We start from the raw sequence: 15,553 nt of genomic DNA on the forward strand, positions 1-15,553 counted from the left end.
GACATAATGTTAAATAGGAACATCATGTTTTAGGGCCACTGAGTTCTCTCTAAAATTAGCATAGTATTTTTCTTTTTTTAGCCTTCTGTTGTCTCCATAATTATGTAAATGGAATCTTAAGAGTGTTAGCACTCGTAAGTGCTACCCAGAAGTGGGAGAAAGGATAAAAATGCTTTAGCCCTCCTGCTAAAATAAAGCCTTTGAACCAGTGGTATAGTCCAACTCCTGTTTTTTACAGAGGGAGACGATACATATCTCTATTATATGTATCTGAGTATTTATATGTATGTTAATTTATACTATTTGCTTTTTAAATGATCAGTATGTACTTTGGGGAAAAGAAGCCATAGTTTACCTAATTCTTCTAAGTACTTTTCCTTTTATGATATATTAAAACTCTAAAAGTGTTTTAAATGTGCTCTGAAAATTATTTGATCAACTAGAAGATAGTTTCAGTAGCATTTGTTTTTTAGTGATTTTTTTTCTGGCAATAATACAATCTTTTTAGCAAACCCAGATTCATATGTGGAATGAGATCCTTAGAAACCTTAAAATGACTATCCATCATGGTTGCTGTTAAGAGAGAATAGGTTAACTCTGCTTTTGCTGACTATATGTAGTGGTTAAGGGCGTGGATCCTAGAGCAAGACTGCCCAGATTCAAATCCCTGGTTTGGCTGTGTGATCTTGAGCAAGTTATTTAGTACCTCTGTGCCTGAATTTTCTCATCATAAAATGGGATGAAAGTAATAGAACCAACCTCAGAGGAATGTTAAGAGAATTCAGTTAATAAACCTAACATAATTAGATCTAATTTTATTATCTACAGTATGAGTTTCAATTCATTATTTATGGTAATCTCTTAGGCATGTGAATAGTTTAAAGGCAGAAGAAAAATAAATATAGTTCCTTGACAATATAAAATAGATGGACACAAACTCAGGCTCAGATCAAGCTATATATTATTAATAGAAAAGACTGAAGTAAAAACCACTTGTGATACAAAATGTAACCTCTTCTGCAGCAACAGTCTTGTAGAAGATATTTTCTAATTATGAATTCTTTACTTGCCTCTGAGCTTTTAAGTGTCATAAAATTGTTCATCTAAAAAGATGAAAGGCAAATGAAGATCTTTTTTACGGCTACCGATCAATGCCATTTGCTGGAATGAAGTTTTGGATTTATCAAGGGAGAAATCAGTAATGGAAGTTTCTGTTCTGTATGGGTTTCATTCTTTGCTTTTCTTGAAAATTTTAAGTTAAGAAGAAAGTGAGTACAGCAACACCTTCCAAATAGAACTGTAGACAGTCTTGATTCAGGAGTTTACTCATGCTGTCCATGAACAAGTATTTTGTATAGTACCTATTATGTGTCCTGCATCCTTATAGAGCCCTCATTAAAGCTTTGGTTCTCAAGAGTATACACATGATTGTTCACACAACATGTGAATAATTTCTTAAAATCATTAAGTTTTACAGTATAATCAACATTACTTTTACACTTTAAATTCATAGATGTTAAATGGTAGAATAAGAGAACAACTTCTTCAAAGTCTTCTCATTCAAAATGTTAATTTTCCATTTTATCTTTAAATGAATATTCTGCTGACATTTCTGACAAAAAGGTTTTTTTTTTTACCTCTTTAATTTATATTTATTTTTTATTATTATTATTTTTTACTTTACAATATTGTATTGGTTTTGCCATACATCAACATGTATCCACCACGGGTGTACACGTGCTCCCCATCCTGAACCCCCCTCCCACCTCCCTCCCTATACCATCCCTCTGGGTCATCCCAGTGCACCAGCCCCAAGCTTCTTGTATCCTACATCAAACCTGGACTGGTGATTTGTTTCTTATATAATATTATACATGTTTTAATGCCATTCTCCCAAATCATCCCCACCCCTGTCTGTGACAAAAAGTTATTAACAGTATAATGATTTTTTTTTTATAATGATGTTTTGACAACAGTGATAAGAGGAAAAGTGCTCTTATAAATGTGGAATCACTTATAAAAGCCATTTTTCCTTTTAGGTATTATTTGAAAAATAACATGGAAACAGAAACCCTATGTTCAGATGAAGATGCTCAAGAACTAGTTAAGGAAAGCCAGCTGTCCATGCTACAACTAAGTACTATTGAGGTGGCCACTCAGCTGTCAATGAGGGACTTTGATTTATTTCGTAATATTGAGCCTACTGAATATATTGATGACCTTTTTAAGTTAGAGTCCAAAACAGGAAATACTCACTTGAAAGAATTTGAAGACATTGTAAACCAAGAGACATTCTGGGTTGCATCAGAGATTTTAACTGAATCAAATCAGCTCAAACGAATGAAGATTATTAAACATTTTATTAAAATTGCACTTCATTGTCGAGAATGTAAGAACTTCAATTCCATGTTTGCAATAATAAGGTAAGTTTGTACAAATATTTCTGTATGATTTTGTCATGATACTGAACTTGAAGCTGGTTTTCTTCTTAGGTATTAAATGAGCAGGAGAAAAGTTCAATGAATATATTTTTATATAAATGTTGTTAGATTGAACATATTTTCCATTTTGGTGATACTGTTTTTTTCTCTTTTTGTTTCTTCCATCTTTCAGTCACTTAAACATTTTTTTGTTAAGTAGAGGTGGTTCCCTGCCCAGTTTTCTTCATTTCTCCCCCATGAGGGATTATACCTTCTTGGATATATGCCCGATACCTGGTCTTTATCATCAGACTTCTGTACTGTGCATCAGGCAGTACCTGATTCACTGTGATTAGACATTGAAAAATCAATGCACTACAAATTGGTGATATTAATGCAGTAATTTAAAACTGCTATTTTGAAGTGACCACAGCAGCAACAAATAATGCAACCATTTGGTGACCTCTTCCTGTTTCTCACAGACTATATGAGGTATCATTGAATGTGTTGCCACTCAGACAAGCTGGGCCATTAGAATTGTGAAAATCCTTCAAAGTTTATAAACCCAGGAAGTGTGGGTGGTTACATGAGCTTCTGGAAACCTTCCTCCTTCTCTTCACTTATGAGAATCTCAGTGTACGTACTTTATTTTCGGACCCTCATCCAGCACAATGCTGATCACAGAAGGATTCCTCCTAAAACAAGTCTAATTTTAAAGGTGGAGGGTAGTAGTAATGTGGTCCTTTTAAAGGTCATGTACTTGTATATGGTAGCATAATAACTACCGTAACTAATTCCGTCTGTGCACACTCTCCCAAAAATTAATTATGATTTCTTTCTAGTACTCACAAGAGATAAAATTAAAATCTTTATAGCAACTTCTAAATCATAAATCTGTCATGGTAATAGAAAACTCCTTTATGAAATTTAACCATTGGATGCAATAGAACTAGACATTGTGGAAGAAGTGTTGAATAGAGATTAATAGAATGGCCTTTAGAATCAGGCGCATCTGTATTTGAATCTTGCCTCTTGCTTGTGGTAGCAAGAGAAAACTGAAGACCAGTTTCTCATTTGTGGAATTCAGGACTTACACCAACTACCTCACAGTTTTTAACAGCTGAGTCTAAAACAAGGGAACACAGATGCCATTGATAGACAATTAGAAGGCTAGAAATTGAAACTGTTTGTATAGGAAACATGGAGTAAAGAATCTGAGCGTTACCAGCTCAGTTTTGGAGTACTCCATTAAAAAAACAAACAACCCCCGCCCCTCAAAAAATCTTATTGACTCCAGAAGAGATCTCTGTGTAGAGTGTCCAAAGAATATGGTAAAAAACATATCTTAGAGGCCATCCTCAAGGTGAGGGTAAAGAAGCAAGTCCAACCAAAGAACTAGAGTACTAATACAAGAGATAGTAGACAGCATAGTTACGATAGTGTTGTTAAAATCAAGGAAGTAGAATGAGAGAGAACGGTGGAGAGCAGCCCCAAGATGGGTACAAAAAAGGTCAGACATTTGGTTAGGAAGCTTTGTTTTGGTTAGGTTGGTTTTGTTATGAAGAATATTTTATTTACATTTTTGACAGTTCATGTAACGTTGCTACTGCTAAGTCGCTTCAGTCGTGTCCGACTCTGTGCGACCCCACAGACGGCAGCCCACCAGGCTCCCCCGTCCCTGGGATTCTCCAGGCAAGAACACTGGAGTGGGTTGCCGTTTCCTTCTCCAATGCATGAAAGTGAAAAGTGAAAGGGAAGTCGCTCAGATCGCTAAGTCGCTTGGTGATCCCATGGACTGCAACCTACCAGGCTCCTCCATCCATGGGATTTTCCAGGCAAGAGTACTGGAGTGGGGTGCCAACGTTAATTGCTTAGTATTCCTACATTTTATATCACAATGCATTACAAAATATAAAGGACATATTAACTTTACAGCTGAGATGAAACGGGTGAATCAGTCACCTATGACTGGAATTTATAGCATATTTTATTTATTTGAGTTCTCGTTTTCCTAAGTCTAGCCAAAGAATTGTCAGTTTTATTATTTCTGATAACTTTCTTAGTTTCATTGATCTTTTCTATTGTTTTTTTCTGGTCTCTTCTTTATTTCTACTTGGATTTTTGTTATTTTTCAAATGGGCTTAGTTTCTCCTTTTTCTCGTTACATATGTTAAGTAATTTATTTGAGAAATTTGTCATTATCAGTTTAGGTCCTGGAACTGCTCTTGAAGTATCCCCCAAATTTTGGTATGTTGTATATCCATTTTCCTTTATTTAGAAGTACTTTTTAATTTCCCCTTTGGTTTCTCTGACCCATTGTTTGTTCAAGGGAGTGCTGTTTAATTTCCATATATTTGTAGATGTTTTATTTTTCCTCTTGCTGTTAATAACTAGTTTCACAAATTGTGGTCAGAAAAGATAGCTGGTATGATTTCAGTCTTCTTAAATTTGCTGAGACTTGTTTTTGGCTTACATGACCTAACCTGAAAGATGTTCTGTGTATGCTCGAGAAGAATGTGTGTTCTGCTGGTATTGAATGGAATACCCTTTATGTATCTGTTGTTTAGTCACTCAGTCGTGTCCAGCTGTTTGTGACCCCATGGACTGCAGCACGCCAGGCTTTCCTGTGCTTCACTATCTCCCGGAGTTTGGTCAAACTCATGGCCATTGAGTCAGTGATGCCACCCAGTCATCTCCTCCTCTGTCGAGCCCTTGGCCTCTTGCCCTCAGTCTTTGCGGCGGGCTTCCCCTGGCTGCAGCCTGCGGGGGCTGCACTTTGTTGCCGTGTGTAGGCTTCTCATTGTGCTGGTTGCTCTTGTTCCGGAGCACAGGCTCTGGGCACGGAGGTATCAGAGTTGCAGCACACAGGCTCGGTAGTTGGAGCCCATGGGCCTAGGGCGAGCAGATTTAAGTGGCTGAGGCTCACCACTCTGGAGCGTGGTGGGCTCAGTAGTTGTGGCGCTGAGGCCCAGCCACTGTGCAGCATGTGGAATCCTCTCAGACCAGGCATCAAATCCAAGTCCCCGCCATTGGCAGGTGGATTCTTACGCACTGCACTACTGGGGGGTCTTAGAGTAACTATTGATATATAAGCACTTACTCCTGCCATCTTATTGTTTCCTGGATGTTCTGTAATTCCCTTCTTTCTTTTTTACTCTTATTTTTTACTCTGTTGCTTTGTTCCTTTGTGAATTGATACTTTTCCTGGTAGTATGCTCTGATTTTCTTTTCTTCACCTTTTGTGAATCCACTGTGGGTTTTTGCTTTGTGGTTAGTTACTATGACACTTACATGAAATCTCTTAGAGATGTAACAGTCTATTTGACACTGATAAAATTCCAGTCACATACAACTCTCAGTTCAGTTCAGTTTAGTCGTTCAGTCGTGTTCGACTCTTTGCGACCCCATGAATCGCAGCACGCCAGGCCTCCCTGTCCATCACCAACTCCTGGAGCTCACCCAGACTCACGTCCATCGAGTCAGTGATGCCATCCAGCCATCTCATCCTCTGTCGTCCCCTTCTCCTCCTGCCCCCACCAAACCCTCCCAGCATCAGAGCCTTTTCCGTTGAGTCAACTCTTCGCATGAGGTGGCCAAAGTACTGGAGTTTCAGCTTTAGCATTATTCCTTCCAAAGAAATCCCAGGGCTGATCTCCTTCAGAATGGACTGGTTGGATCTCCTTGCAGTCCAAGGGACTCTCAAGAGTCTGCCCCCTCTTTTATGTTTTCAGTGTCACAATTTGCCTTTTTATGTAGTGTATTCATTCGCAAATTGTAATAGCAAGTGTTTTTTATATTCTCGTCATTTAACCTTTATTCTCTAGTTTAGTGGTTAATATACCATCATATTTCATTGTTGAGAGTATTTTTTAGCTTAACTCTATACTTAATGTTCATCAGAGCGTTGTATATTTTCATATGTTTTAACATTATTCGTGTCATTTCATTTTAAGAACTTCTTTTAGCATTTCTTATAAGGCAGATCTAGTAATTATGAACTTCTCAGCTCTTGATTTCCAGGGAAAGTCTACTTCTCTAGGATAACTTTGCCAGATAGAGTACTCTTGACTGGTAATTTTTTCCTTTCTGCACTTTGAATGTATTAGTCCACTCTCTCCTGCTTGTAAGTTTTCTGCTGAAAAGTTTACTGATAGTCTAATGGGAGTTCCCTTGTAAGTTACAATCTTCTTTTCTCTTGCTGCCTGTAGAATTCTTTCTTTCATGTTGACAGTTTTGTTATAATGTGTCTTGGAGAAAGTTGTCTTGGATTGAAATAATGGGGTAATCTGTTAGGTTCATGAACTTGGATGTCGAGGCCTCTTCCCAGGTTTGGAGATTTCTCAGCTGTGCCTCTTTAGTGGTCTTTCTCTTCCCTTCTCCCTCTGGAACCCCAAGGGTTTGTATCTTGGCTGTTTTGAGTTTTCTTCCATAATGGTTTCCCAGCTTTCTTCATTCTTTTTCTTTTTTCTCTTCATTGGCTTTCTTCATTTTTTTTCTTTTTTTCATGCTTTTTTCTCCTCACTCTGAGTTATTTCAAAGTTCTATCATTTATCTCAGTGATTTTTCCTTCTCTTTGGTCTACTTGATGTTGCTATTCTCTATTGCAATTTTTTTCATTTCATTCACTGAATTCTTCCATTCCAGAATACTCTTTTGGTTCTTTCTTTTGATGTCTGTATTTTGATTATATATTGTTTTTCTGATTTCATTGACTCATCTTTCTGTTTTCTTATAGCTGATTGAGTTTTCTTAAAACACCTATTTTGAATTCTTTATTAGGTAAATTATGGATTGCTGTGTCTTTGATTACTGGAAGATTATTGTGAACTTTTCGTGATGTCATGTTTCCTTGTTTTTTCATGCTTCAGGGAGTTTTGCCTTGCTTTTTCTGCATTTGAAATTGCTTTCATCTTCTCTAATTTTTATGAATTGCCTTCAGGAGGAAAAAATCCTTTTGTCATTCCTAATACAGATTCTGAGACTTTCTCTCTAGCATTGTGTGGGTACACCTGCTCCAGGCTTCTTGTTCCCTCTTGGGCAGAATGCTGAAGCTCGTATGTTTTCTCTGTATCCTAGGATGTACCATGTCACATGCCGATATGTCTCTTTTATTTTCCTAAAGGTAGTGCTACAGTTCAGATTTGTGGTTTCTTCTTCACCCATAGACTCCAGCCTGTTTTCTGTATGTTTTTCCTCTCTTCCAGAGCTTTCTTTTGGGACCTTTCACAGGAAGCCAGTAGCAGAGGGGTGGAAGGTGTGGGTTTGAGCACAGTGAGCTGCAGGTACTCTTGGGTACATCAGGAGGATTTACAATTGAGGTTTTCCTTTGTCTCCTGGGGAGCTTCCCTGGTGGCTTAGATGGTGAAGAATCTGCCTGAAATAAGAGACCTGGGTTCGATTCCTGGGTTGGGAAGATTCCCCGGAGAAGGGAATGGCAACCCACACCAGTACTATTGCCTGGAGAATCCCAGGGACAGAGGAGCCTGGTTGCCTACAGTCCTTGGGGTCACAAAGAGTCAGACACAACTGAGCAGCTAACACTCACTTTCTATGTCTTCTGGATGGGCTTCCTGTTGGAATCCAGAGGCGTTAGCAGGCACCTCATTCCTTTAATATCCTTTTGGAATCTTACATGCTACTCTTCTGATCTGTTCCCTCCCTCCCACTCATAGAGATCCCACTTTAGTGCTCTGGATGCTGGAAGAGAGAATGAGTGTCTTTAGCAACACCTCACATGGCTTGAACAGCCAGGCATTCCCAACTTGCTCTCCCTTTCCCCTGTTGGAGAGATCAAGAGCCATCTAGTTTAGGCTTGAGTTATGCTTCCTTGCCTTTTGGCTTGCCTTTCACGAAAAGCAAAGGAGAAAAGGAATGATATACCCATCTGAATGCAGAGTTGCAAAGAGAAGCAAGGAGAGATAAGAAAGCCTTCCTAAGTGAACAATGCAAAGAAATAAAGGAAAATAATAGAATGGGAAAGACTAGAGATCTCTTCAAGAAAATTAGAGATATCAAGGGTACATTTCATGCTAAGATGGCACAATAAAGGACAGAAATGGATATAACAGAAGCAGAAGCTATTAAGAAGAGGTGGCAGGAACACGCAGAAGAACTATATTTAAAAGATCTAATGACCCAGATAACCGCAATGGTGGGAATCACTAACCTAGAGCCAGACATCTTGGAGTGCAAAGTTAAGTGGGCCTTAGGAAGCATCACTATGAACAAAGCTAGTGGAGGTGATGGAATTCCAGCTGAACTACTTCAGCTCCTAAAAGATGCTGGTATTAAAGTGCTGCACTCAATATGCCAGCAAATTTCGAAAACTCAGCAGTATCCACAGGACTGGAAAAGGTCAGTTTTCATTCCAGTTCCAAAGAAGGGCCAATGCCAAAGAATGTTCAAACTACCACACAGTTGTACTTATTTCACATTCTAGCAAGTAATGCTCAAAATCCTCCAAGCTGGGCTTCAACAGTACGTGAACTGAGAACTTTCAGATATTCAAGCTGGATTTAGAAAAGGCAGAGGAACCAGAGGTCAGATTGCCAACCTCCATTGGATCATAGAAAAAGGAAGAGAATTCCAGAAAAGCATCTACTTCTGCTTCCTTGACTACACGAAAGCCTTTGACTGCGTGGATCACAACATACCAGAAAATTCTTAGAGATGGGAATACCAGACCACCTTACCTGCCTCCTGCAAAACCTGTGTGCAGGTTAAGAAGCAAGAGTTAGAACCAGACATGAAACAAAGGACTGGTTCCAAATTGGGAAAGGAGCATGTCAAGGCTGTGTATTGTCACCCTGCTTATTTAACTTATATGCAAAATATATCACGTGAAATGCCTGGCTGGATGAAGCACAAGCTGGAATCAAGGTTGCTGGGAGAAAGATCAACAGCCTCATATATGCAGATGACATCACCCTTATGTCAGAAAGTGAAGAGGAACTAAAGAGCCTGTTGATGGAGGTGAAAGAGGAGAGTGAAAAAGCTGGCTTTAAAACTCAACATTCAAAAAACTAAGATTATGGCATCCGGTTCCATTAAATTCATGGCAAATAGAAGAGGAAAAGTGGAATCAGTGACAGACTTTATTTTCTTGGGCTCCAAAATCACTGCAGATGGTGACTGCAGCCATGAAATTAAAAGATGCTTGCTCCTTGGAAGAGTAGCTATGACACACCTAGACAACATATTAGAAAGCAGAGATATTACTTTGCTGACAAAGGCCCGTATAGTCAAAGCTGTGGTTTTTGCAGTGGTCATGTACAGTTGTGAGATTTGGACCATAAAAAAGGCTGAGTGCCAAAGAATTGATGCTTTTGGACTGTGGTGTTGGAGAAGACTCTTGAGACTCCCTTGGACTGCAAGATCAAATCAGTAAATCCTAAAGGAAAATCATCCTGAATATTCACTGGAGGGACTGATGCTGAAGCTCCAATAGTTTGGCCACCTGATGAGAAGAGCCAGCTCGTTAGAAAAGACCCTGATGCTGGGAAAGACCAAAGGCAAGAGGAGAAGAGGCCGACAGAGGATGAGATGGTTGGATTGCATCACCAACTCTATGGACATGAGCAAGCTCCGGGAGGTGGTGAAAGACAGGGAAGCCTGGCGTGCTGCAGTCATGGGGTCGCAAAGAATCAGACATGACTGAGCAACTGAACAACAACAACAATAATGCTTCCTTGGGGGAGGAGTGATGCCAACAAAGTCAAGCTGTTCCTATCCCATTTCACTCACACTCTTCTGTTCTCGTCTACTTCAGCGGAGCACTCGAACTTCTCCTTTGGAAACCTGGACTTCACAAAGTCCCTCTTCTCTGAAGGTGACCACCGAAGTCAGTGTTCTGCATATGTTCTCAGTCCATAGCTGAAAGGGGCCAGAACCATTTCTTAGTCTCCTCTAGATTCCCCACTCCAAATCTTCCTGCCTGTTACCCAGTACGCTGGTGGGTAAGACTCCTCTCTGGTCCCTTGGTCCATGTTTCTGGGTCCCACTGTTCATGGATAGGGGCTGAGTTTTTGTTGGGATAGGGATGTCTTATGACACTATAATGTTGACATCACTCTCTCTCCTTATCTCCTGATTGAATTTTGTTTTCTAATCATTTCTTAAAAATGCTTTTGGAAATGATATATCCTAAGCATATTCAAAATATTTTTCTGTTGCTTTTGAACTTCGCTATCACTTTATCTGGCTTTAAAGTTCTTTTCTAACATGTTATTTCTTGGGAACCTCATAGATAATTGCTCTACAGCTAGTGTTCCATGTAGTTGTGCAGGTTTCAGAGCTTGCTTCCCCTTTTATTTTCTTGTCTCTGAAGTCATTTACCTTACGTGGGTGCTTCTACATCTCATTTAGTTCTGTGTCAGGTTCTCTGAAACTGTGGTACCTATTCTATAGATTAAGTTCTTTTGTTCCTGGATAGTTTTCTCAAATTGTACTTTTGAAGATTTTTTTCAGTTCCATTATTTTTGTTTCCTGCTTCAAGGATACCAATTATATAAATTTTAGATAGCCTTTGTCTTCCATATCCATTATTTTTTCTCTGAAAAGAAAGTGAAAGTGTGAGTCAGTCGTGTCTGACTCTTTTCAACCCCATGGACTGTACCCTGCCAGCTCCTCTGTCCATGGGATTCTGCAGGCAAGAATACTGGAGTGGGTTGCTGTTTCCCTCTCCAGGGGAACTTCATGACCCAGGGATCATACCCAAATCTGCTGCATTGCAGGCAGAGTCTTTACCATCTGAGCCACCAGCGAAGCCCATTTTCTCTGTCGTTCTCCTCAACTCTGACCATTTCCATTGATTGCTTTTGTCAGTCCTTTTAAGATATTTGCTCAAGATCTTAGCTATCTTTTTCTTTATGTAGGTTCCAGCATTGCTTTCATTTTTCTGATAGTTGTGGTTTTTCTTCCAATTTTTCCTAAACTTGTTAAATTTTTTAATCAATATATATATTTTCCTAAACTCTTATATCACTTCATTGCTCTTTGTTTACTTTATTAATTCATTTGAATCATGGATACTAGGGTCATTAGTCCCAGTTTTTATTGTCAGAACATCTTCCTTCTTTATGGTCTGTGTTTTTCCTCATAGCAGCATGTTATGGCTCCTTTATTCATTCCTTATTTTAGAAGGACATGAGTTTTCCTATACCATCTTATCTGCAGGAGATTCATACAGGAGAGGAGCCAGGGAAGTGTTCCAGGCTAGCAGAAATAGAGCTTGTATGTGAATTTTTTTTACCCTTAACTTCTCTCCAGCAAATGGAGATACACAGTTTTCTGGGTGCTTACAACTCAGTTTCTCTCTGCTGTCTTGTGTCACTATTAAACTGCTTCTAGCCAAGATGTTATATCACTGCACACACTGTTTTAAATCTTACTTTCCCTGACATTCCCTGGTGAAGAACAAGAGTCCAGCCCCTTCCTAATTCTATCAGTCTATGGACCCTGCTTTGTTGTTCCAAATAGGGGATTGCTGGTTTTGCCTTTGGAGTAAGTTACCTGCTTTGGAGCGCTATGGTTTACAACTTTCATTGAAATCTTCCGCTGCAGGCCTCCTTTTTCAGCATTTTGCGTACTTAGATTTGACTTGACTATTTTTTGATAGCCATTCTGTTTAGGAGTTACAGATATCTCTTAAGTTTTGGTGGAAATGAAATCTGCATTTCTCTTATTCATCCTTATAGTTTTTGAGATGATTTCTGAGAAACAGAGGAAACAAAGATTTCCTAATTCCACAGTTTAAAATCATAAGTCAAGAGAACATTTTAAATTCTGTGGTAGAGGTAAAAGTCAGGTAGCCGAGAACAAGAGAGGAGACATTGAGTATATAGACACTTGACAGACAACAGGATTAGAACCTATGGAAGTATTGAAATCAGGGACATGAATGGCCAAAATCTCAAAGAAAGAAGGTTTTCAGTCTCAGAACTTGCCTCACTTATATTTATATAGCACTTGTTATCACTTATACCACTTTCAAATAAATAATGTCTCCATAAAATTATTTCTAAGTAAAACATACAAAAACATTGTGATGCTTGAAGTTTATTTTTAAGTTAAATGTATGTTTAATGGATTTACTGTATTTGTCATTTACATGCACCCTTAAAAAAAAGCTATATACAACCATTGGCACATGATGTAGTTCCTTTGAAGCAAGTTTTTCTTGTTTTACAAGATCAAGGAGTCCCTTTTATTTTTTTTTTTTTTTATGGTTCTACTGTTTATATAAGATGTATCTGCTTATTTTAGCTTCATTCAAGAAAATTGGTTTATACACTTAACCTGACCTGCGTCCTACCTCTCTTGCAAGCCTCTTTTTAATGTTTTTATTCTCATCTTTGGCAGTGGTTTGAACTTGGCATCTGTAGCACGACTCAGAGGTACTTGGGAAAAGTTACCAAGCAAGTATGAGAAACACTTCCAAGATCTGCAAGACCTTTTTGATCCATCCAGAAACATGGCAAAATACAGAAATATTCTTAGTAGTCAAAGCATGCAGCCTCCAATTATTCCACTCTTTCCTGTTGTCAAGAAAGATATGACATTTCTACATGAAGGTATTTTAAAGTTACTTGAAAATTAGCATGCTTAACTTCAGCTAATTCTACAGAATTATAATGTATTTAATATATTTTTCAGTCTATTGATTATAAGTCACTAAAAGCTTTACCCAATTAAATGTAGTAAATCTTAGGAAAAACCCACATTATTGATAAGAACAGATGTTGGTGTTTACCCAATGCAATTCACACACAACCAAGATCAGACTCCCAACTTCTTTTTTTAGTTACTGAACACAAACAGAAAAGTACCGCAAACAAGTGAACAACTTAATGGATTATGACAAAGCAAACACCCAGGCAACCAACACCCAGTCAAGAAAAAACATTGCCTCCCTCCCAGCAGCCCCACTTGTGCCCCTTTCCAGTTACCACCTTCATCTTCCCTAAAGATACTTGTGTTGACTTCTAATACGATGGTTTTACCTGTTCTCGAGCTTTATGTATCCACAGAGTATATTTGTTTTTTTAGTTTTTGGTTTGGCTTCTGGATTATTTTGGTGAACATTAGACTTGTGTGATGAGATTCTTGCATGTTTTTGAGTGTAATTGTAATTCATTATTCAAAACTATTTTGACATTGCATTACATAAATGCGATATAGTGGATTCATTCAATCTGTTGATGAGCATTTGATAGTTTCCACTGTTTACTCAATACAAATAATGCTGCTGTGAATATCCTTTCACATATCTCATAGTACACATGCATTTTTGTTTGATATAATTCACAGTGAAATTTATGAATATTCATACAGTCAACTTTGGGAGACAGTTTGGTGTTAATCCACTGAAGTGGAACACTGGCAGTGACATGAGCATTCTTATTGTTCCTCGCTGTCTCCAGTACCTGGTCAATTCATTCTTTTTATTTCTACCCATTTCAGTAGGTGTGTAATTATATCTTGATGTGATTTAATGTTCATTTCTCTGATTACTAATGTGTCTGGACACCCTTCTGTATATTTATTTGTCCTCTTTTATCCATTCAGTTCGATTTCTTGCCTATATTCCATAACGTTCTCTTTCTCTAATACACCTTTTAAGGATTTTGTGTAAGTCCTATATGTATATATATATAGTATGACTGCCTTTGGCTCTTTTAAGATTATCTTCTGATGAACAACACGTTTTGAGTTTTAAAAACCTAATTTATTAGTCTTTTGCCATGTAGTCTCAGTTCAGTCGCTCAGTTTTGTCTGACTCTTTGACCCCATGGACTGCAGCATGCCAGGCTTCCCTGTCCATCACCAAACCCTGGAGCTTGCTCAAACTCATGTCCATTGAGTCGGCCGTGTAGTTTATACTCCTCTTAATTGTTTTTTTGTGAGTGGTATTTGTCCTCCATTAACTTGCTGACTACACACTATTTTGCTAATTTTCTAGTGTTACCCTATACATTACAACATTGATACTTGCCGATACTACTTTGAGTAGTATCCATTAGTACTTTTCTGTGTGTCAGGCAGTGCAAGAACTCAGACCATTCAAATACCCATTCTCTCACCTCTCGATTTATATACAGTTGTTGCCATGCCTTTAAATCCCACTTGGTACTAATATTGTTTAGTAAAGTCGATATTTATTTAGTGTGATGATATTGTTACTGTTTTTTCCCCTTCCTGAATTTCAAAGTTTGCCTGTGGTTGAGGATTTTTCTCCTTGTAAGAACACTGATTATTATTTTCTTATGTGCAAGTCTATTGGTGATAAAATCTTAGTTTTTGTTTATCTGAAAAAATGTCTTTAATTAATATTCATTCTTAAGGCACAATTTTGATTGGCAGTTATCTTTCAACATTTTAAGGTAACAGAAATATCTCCTGACTTCCACTGTTATTTTTAGAAGTCAACTGTCAGTCTTATTTGTTGTTCCTTTGACAATAATCTACCCTCCTTTAATAGCTGCTTTAAAATATTCTCTTCTCTCTATCTCTGTTTTTCTCTAGCTTTGCTATTATACGACTTTGATTTTGTCTCACCTGGATATTTTTATTTATTCTGGAATTTTCTTCTAGCCTAATATCCAATTTTAAAATTATTTCTTCAACTATGTCTGACTTACTGTTAAATTCAACAGCATATTCCTTATTTCAGTTATTGGGCTTTCCCCCCAGATTTACAATTTAAATTCATTTCTTCATGTTTTCTACCAGAGTTCTCAGAGTTGTTTTTTATAACCTTGCACATATTCACCAGTTACTTTAATGTCTGTCTCTGCTGCTGCTGCTGCTAAGTCGCTTCAGTCGTGTCCGACTGTGCAACCCCGTAGACGGCAGCCCACCAGGCTCCCCCGTCCCTGGGATTCTCCAGGCAAGAACACTGGAGTGGGTTGCCGTTTCCTTCTCCAATGCATGGAAGTGAATAGTGAAAGTGAAGTCACTCAATCATGTCTGACTCTGTGCGACCCCATAGACAGCAGCCCACCAGGCTTCTCCATCCATGGGATTTTCCAGGCAAGAGTACTGGAGTGGGGTGCCATTGCCTTCTCCGTGTCTGTCTCTAGTAACTCCATAATCTAGGTGTGATTTTTTTTTAATGAGTCTTTCTGTTGTCTTTT

The 15,553-nt window shown here is 38.3% G+C and overlaps 1 protein-coding gene across 8 annotated transcripts in view; it reads left to right on the top strand.

The window, feature by feature from the left end:
• The window catches only part of RAPGEF6 (Rap guanine nucleotide exchange factor 6), a 233,180-nt gene that overhangs the window by 191,311 nt on the left and 26,316 nt on the right, over positions 1-15,553 (top strand). For all 8 annotated transcript variants that reach the window (XM_061422863.1, XM_061422864.1, XM_061422865.1 and 5 more), the window contains 2 exons: positions 2,040-2,423; positions 12,780-12,991. In XM_061422863.1, coding sequence (XP_061278847.1) covers positions 2,040-2,423; positions 12,780-12,991 — 596 coding nt within the window. The remainder of the gene's footprint in view (positions 1-2,039; positions 2,424-12,779; positions 12,992-15,553) is intronic.

The sequence above is a fragment of the Bos javanicus genome, chromosome 7 (genome assembly GCF_032452875.1).
Source record: "Bos javanicus breed banteng chromosome 7, ARS-OSU_banteng_1.0, whole genome shotgun sequence".
NCBI classification, from domain to species: domain Eukaryota; kingdom Metazoa; phylum Chordata; class Mammalia; order Artiodactyla; family Bovidae; genus Bos; species Bos javanicus.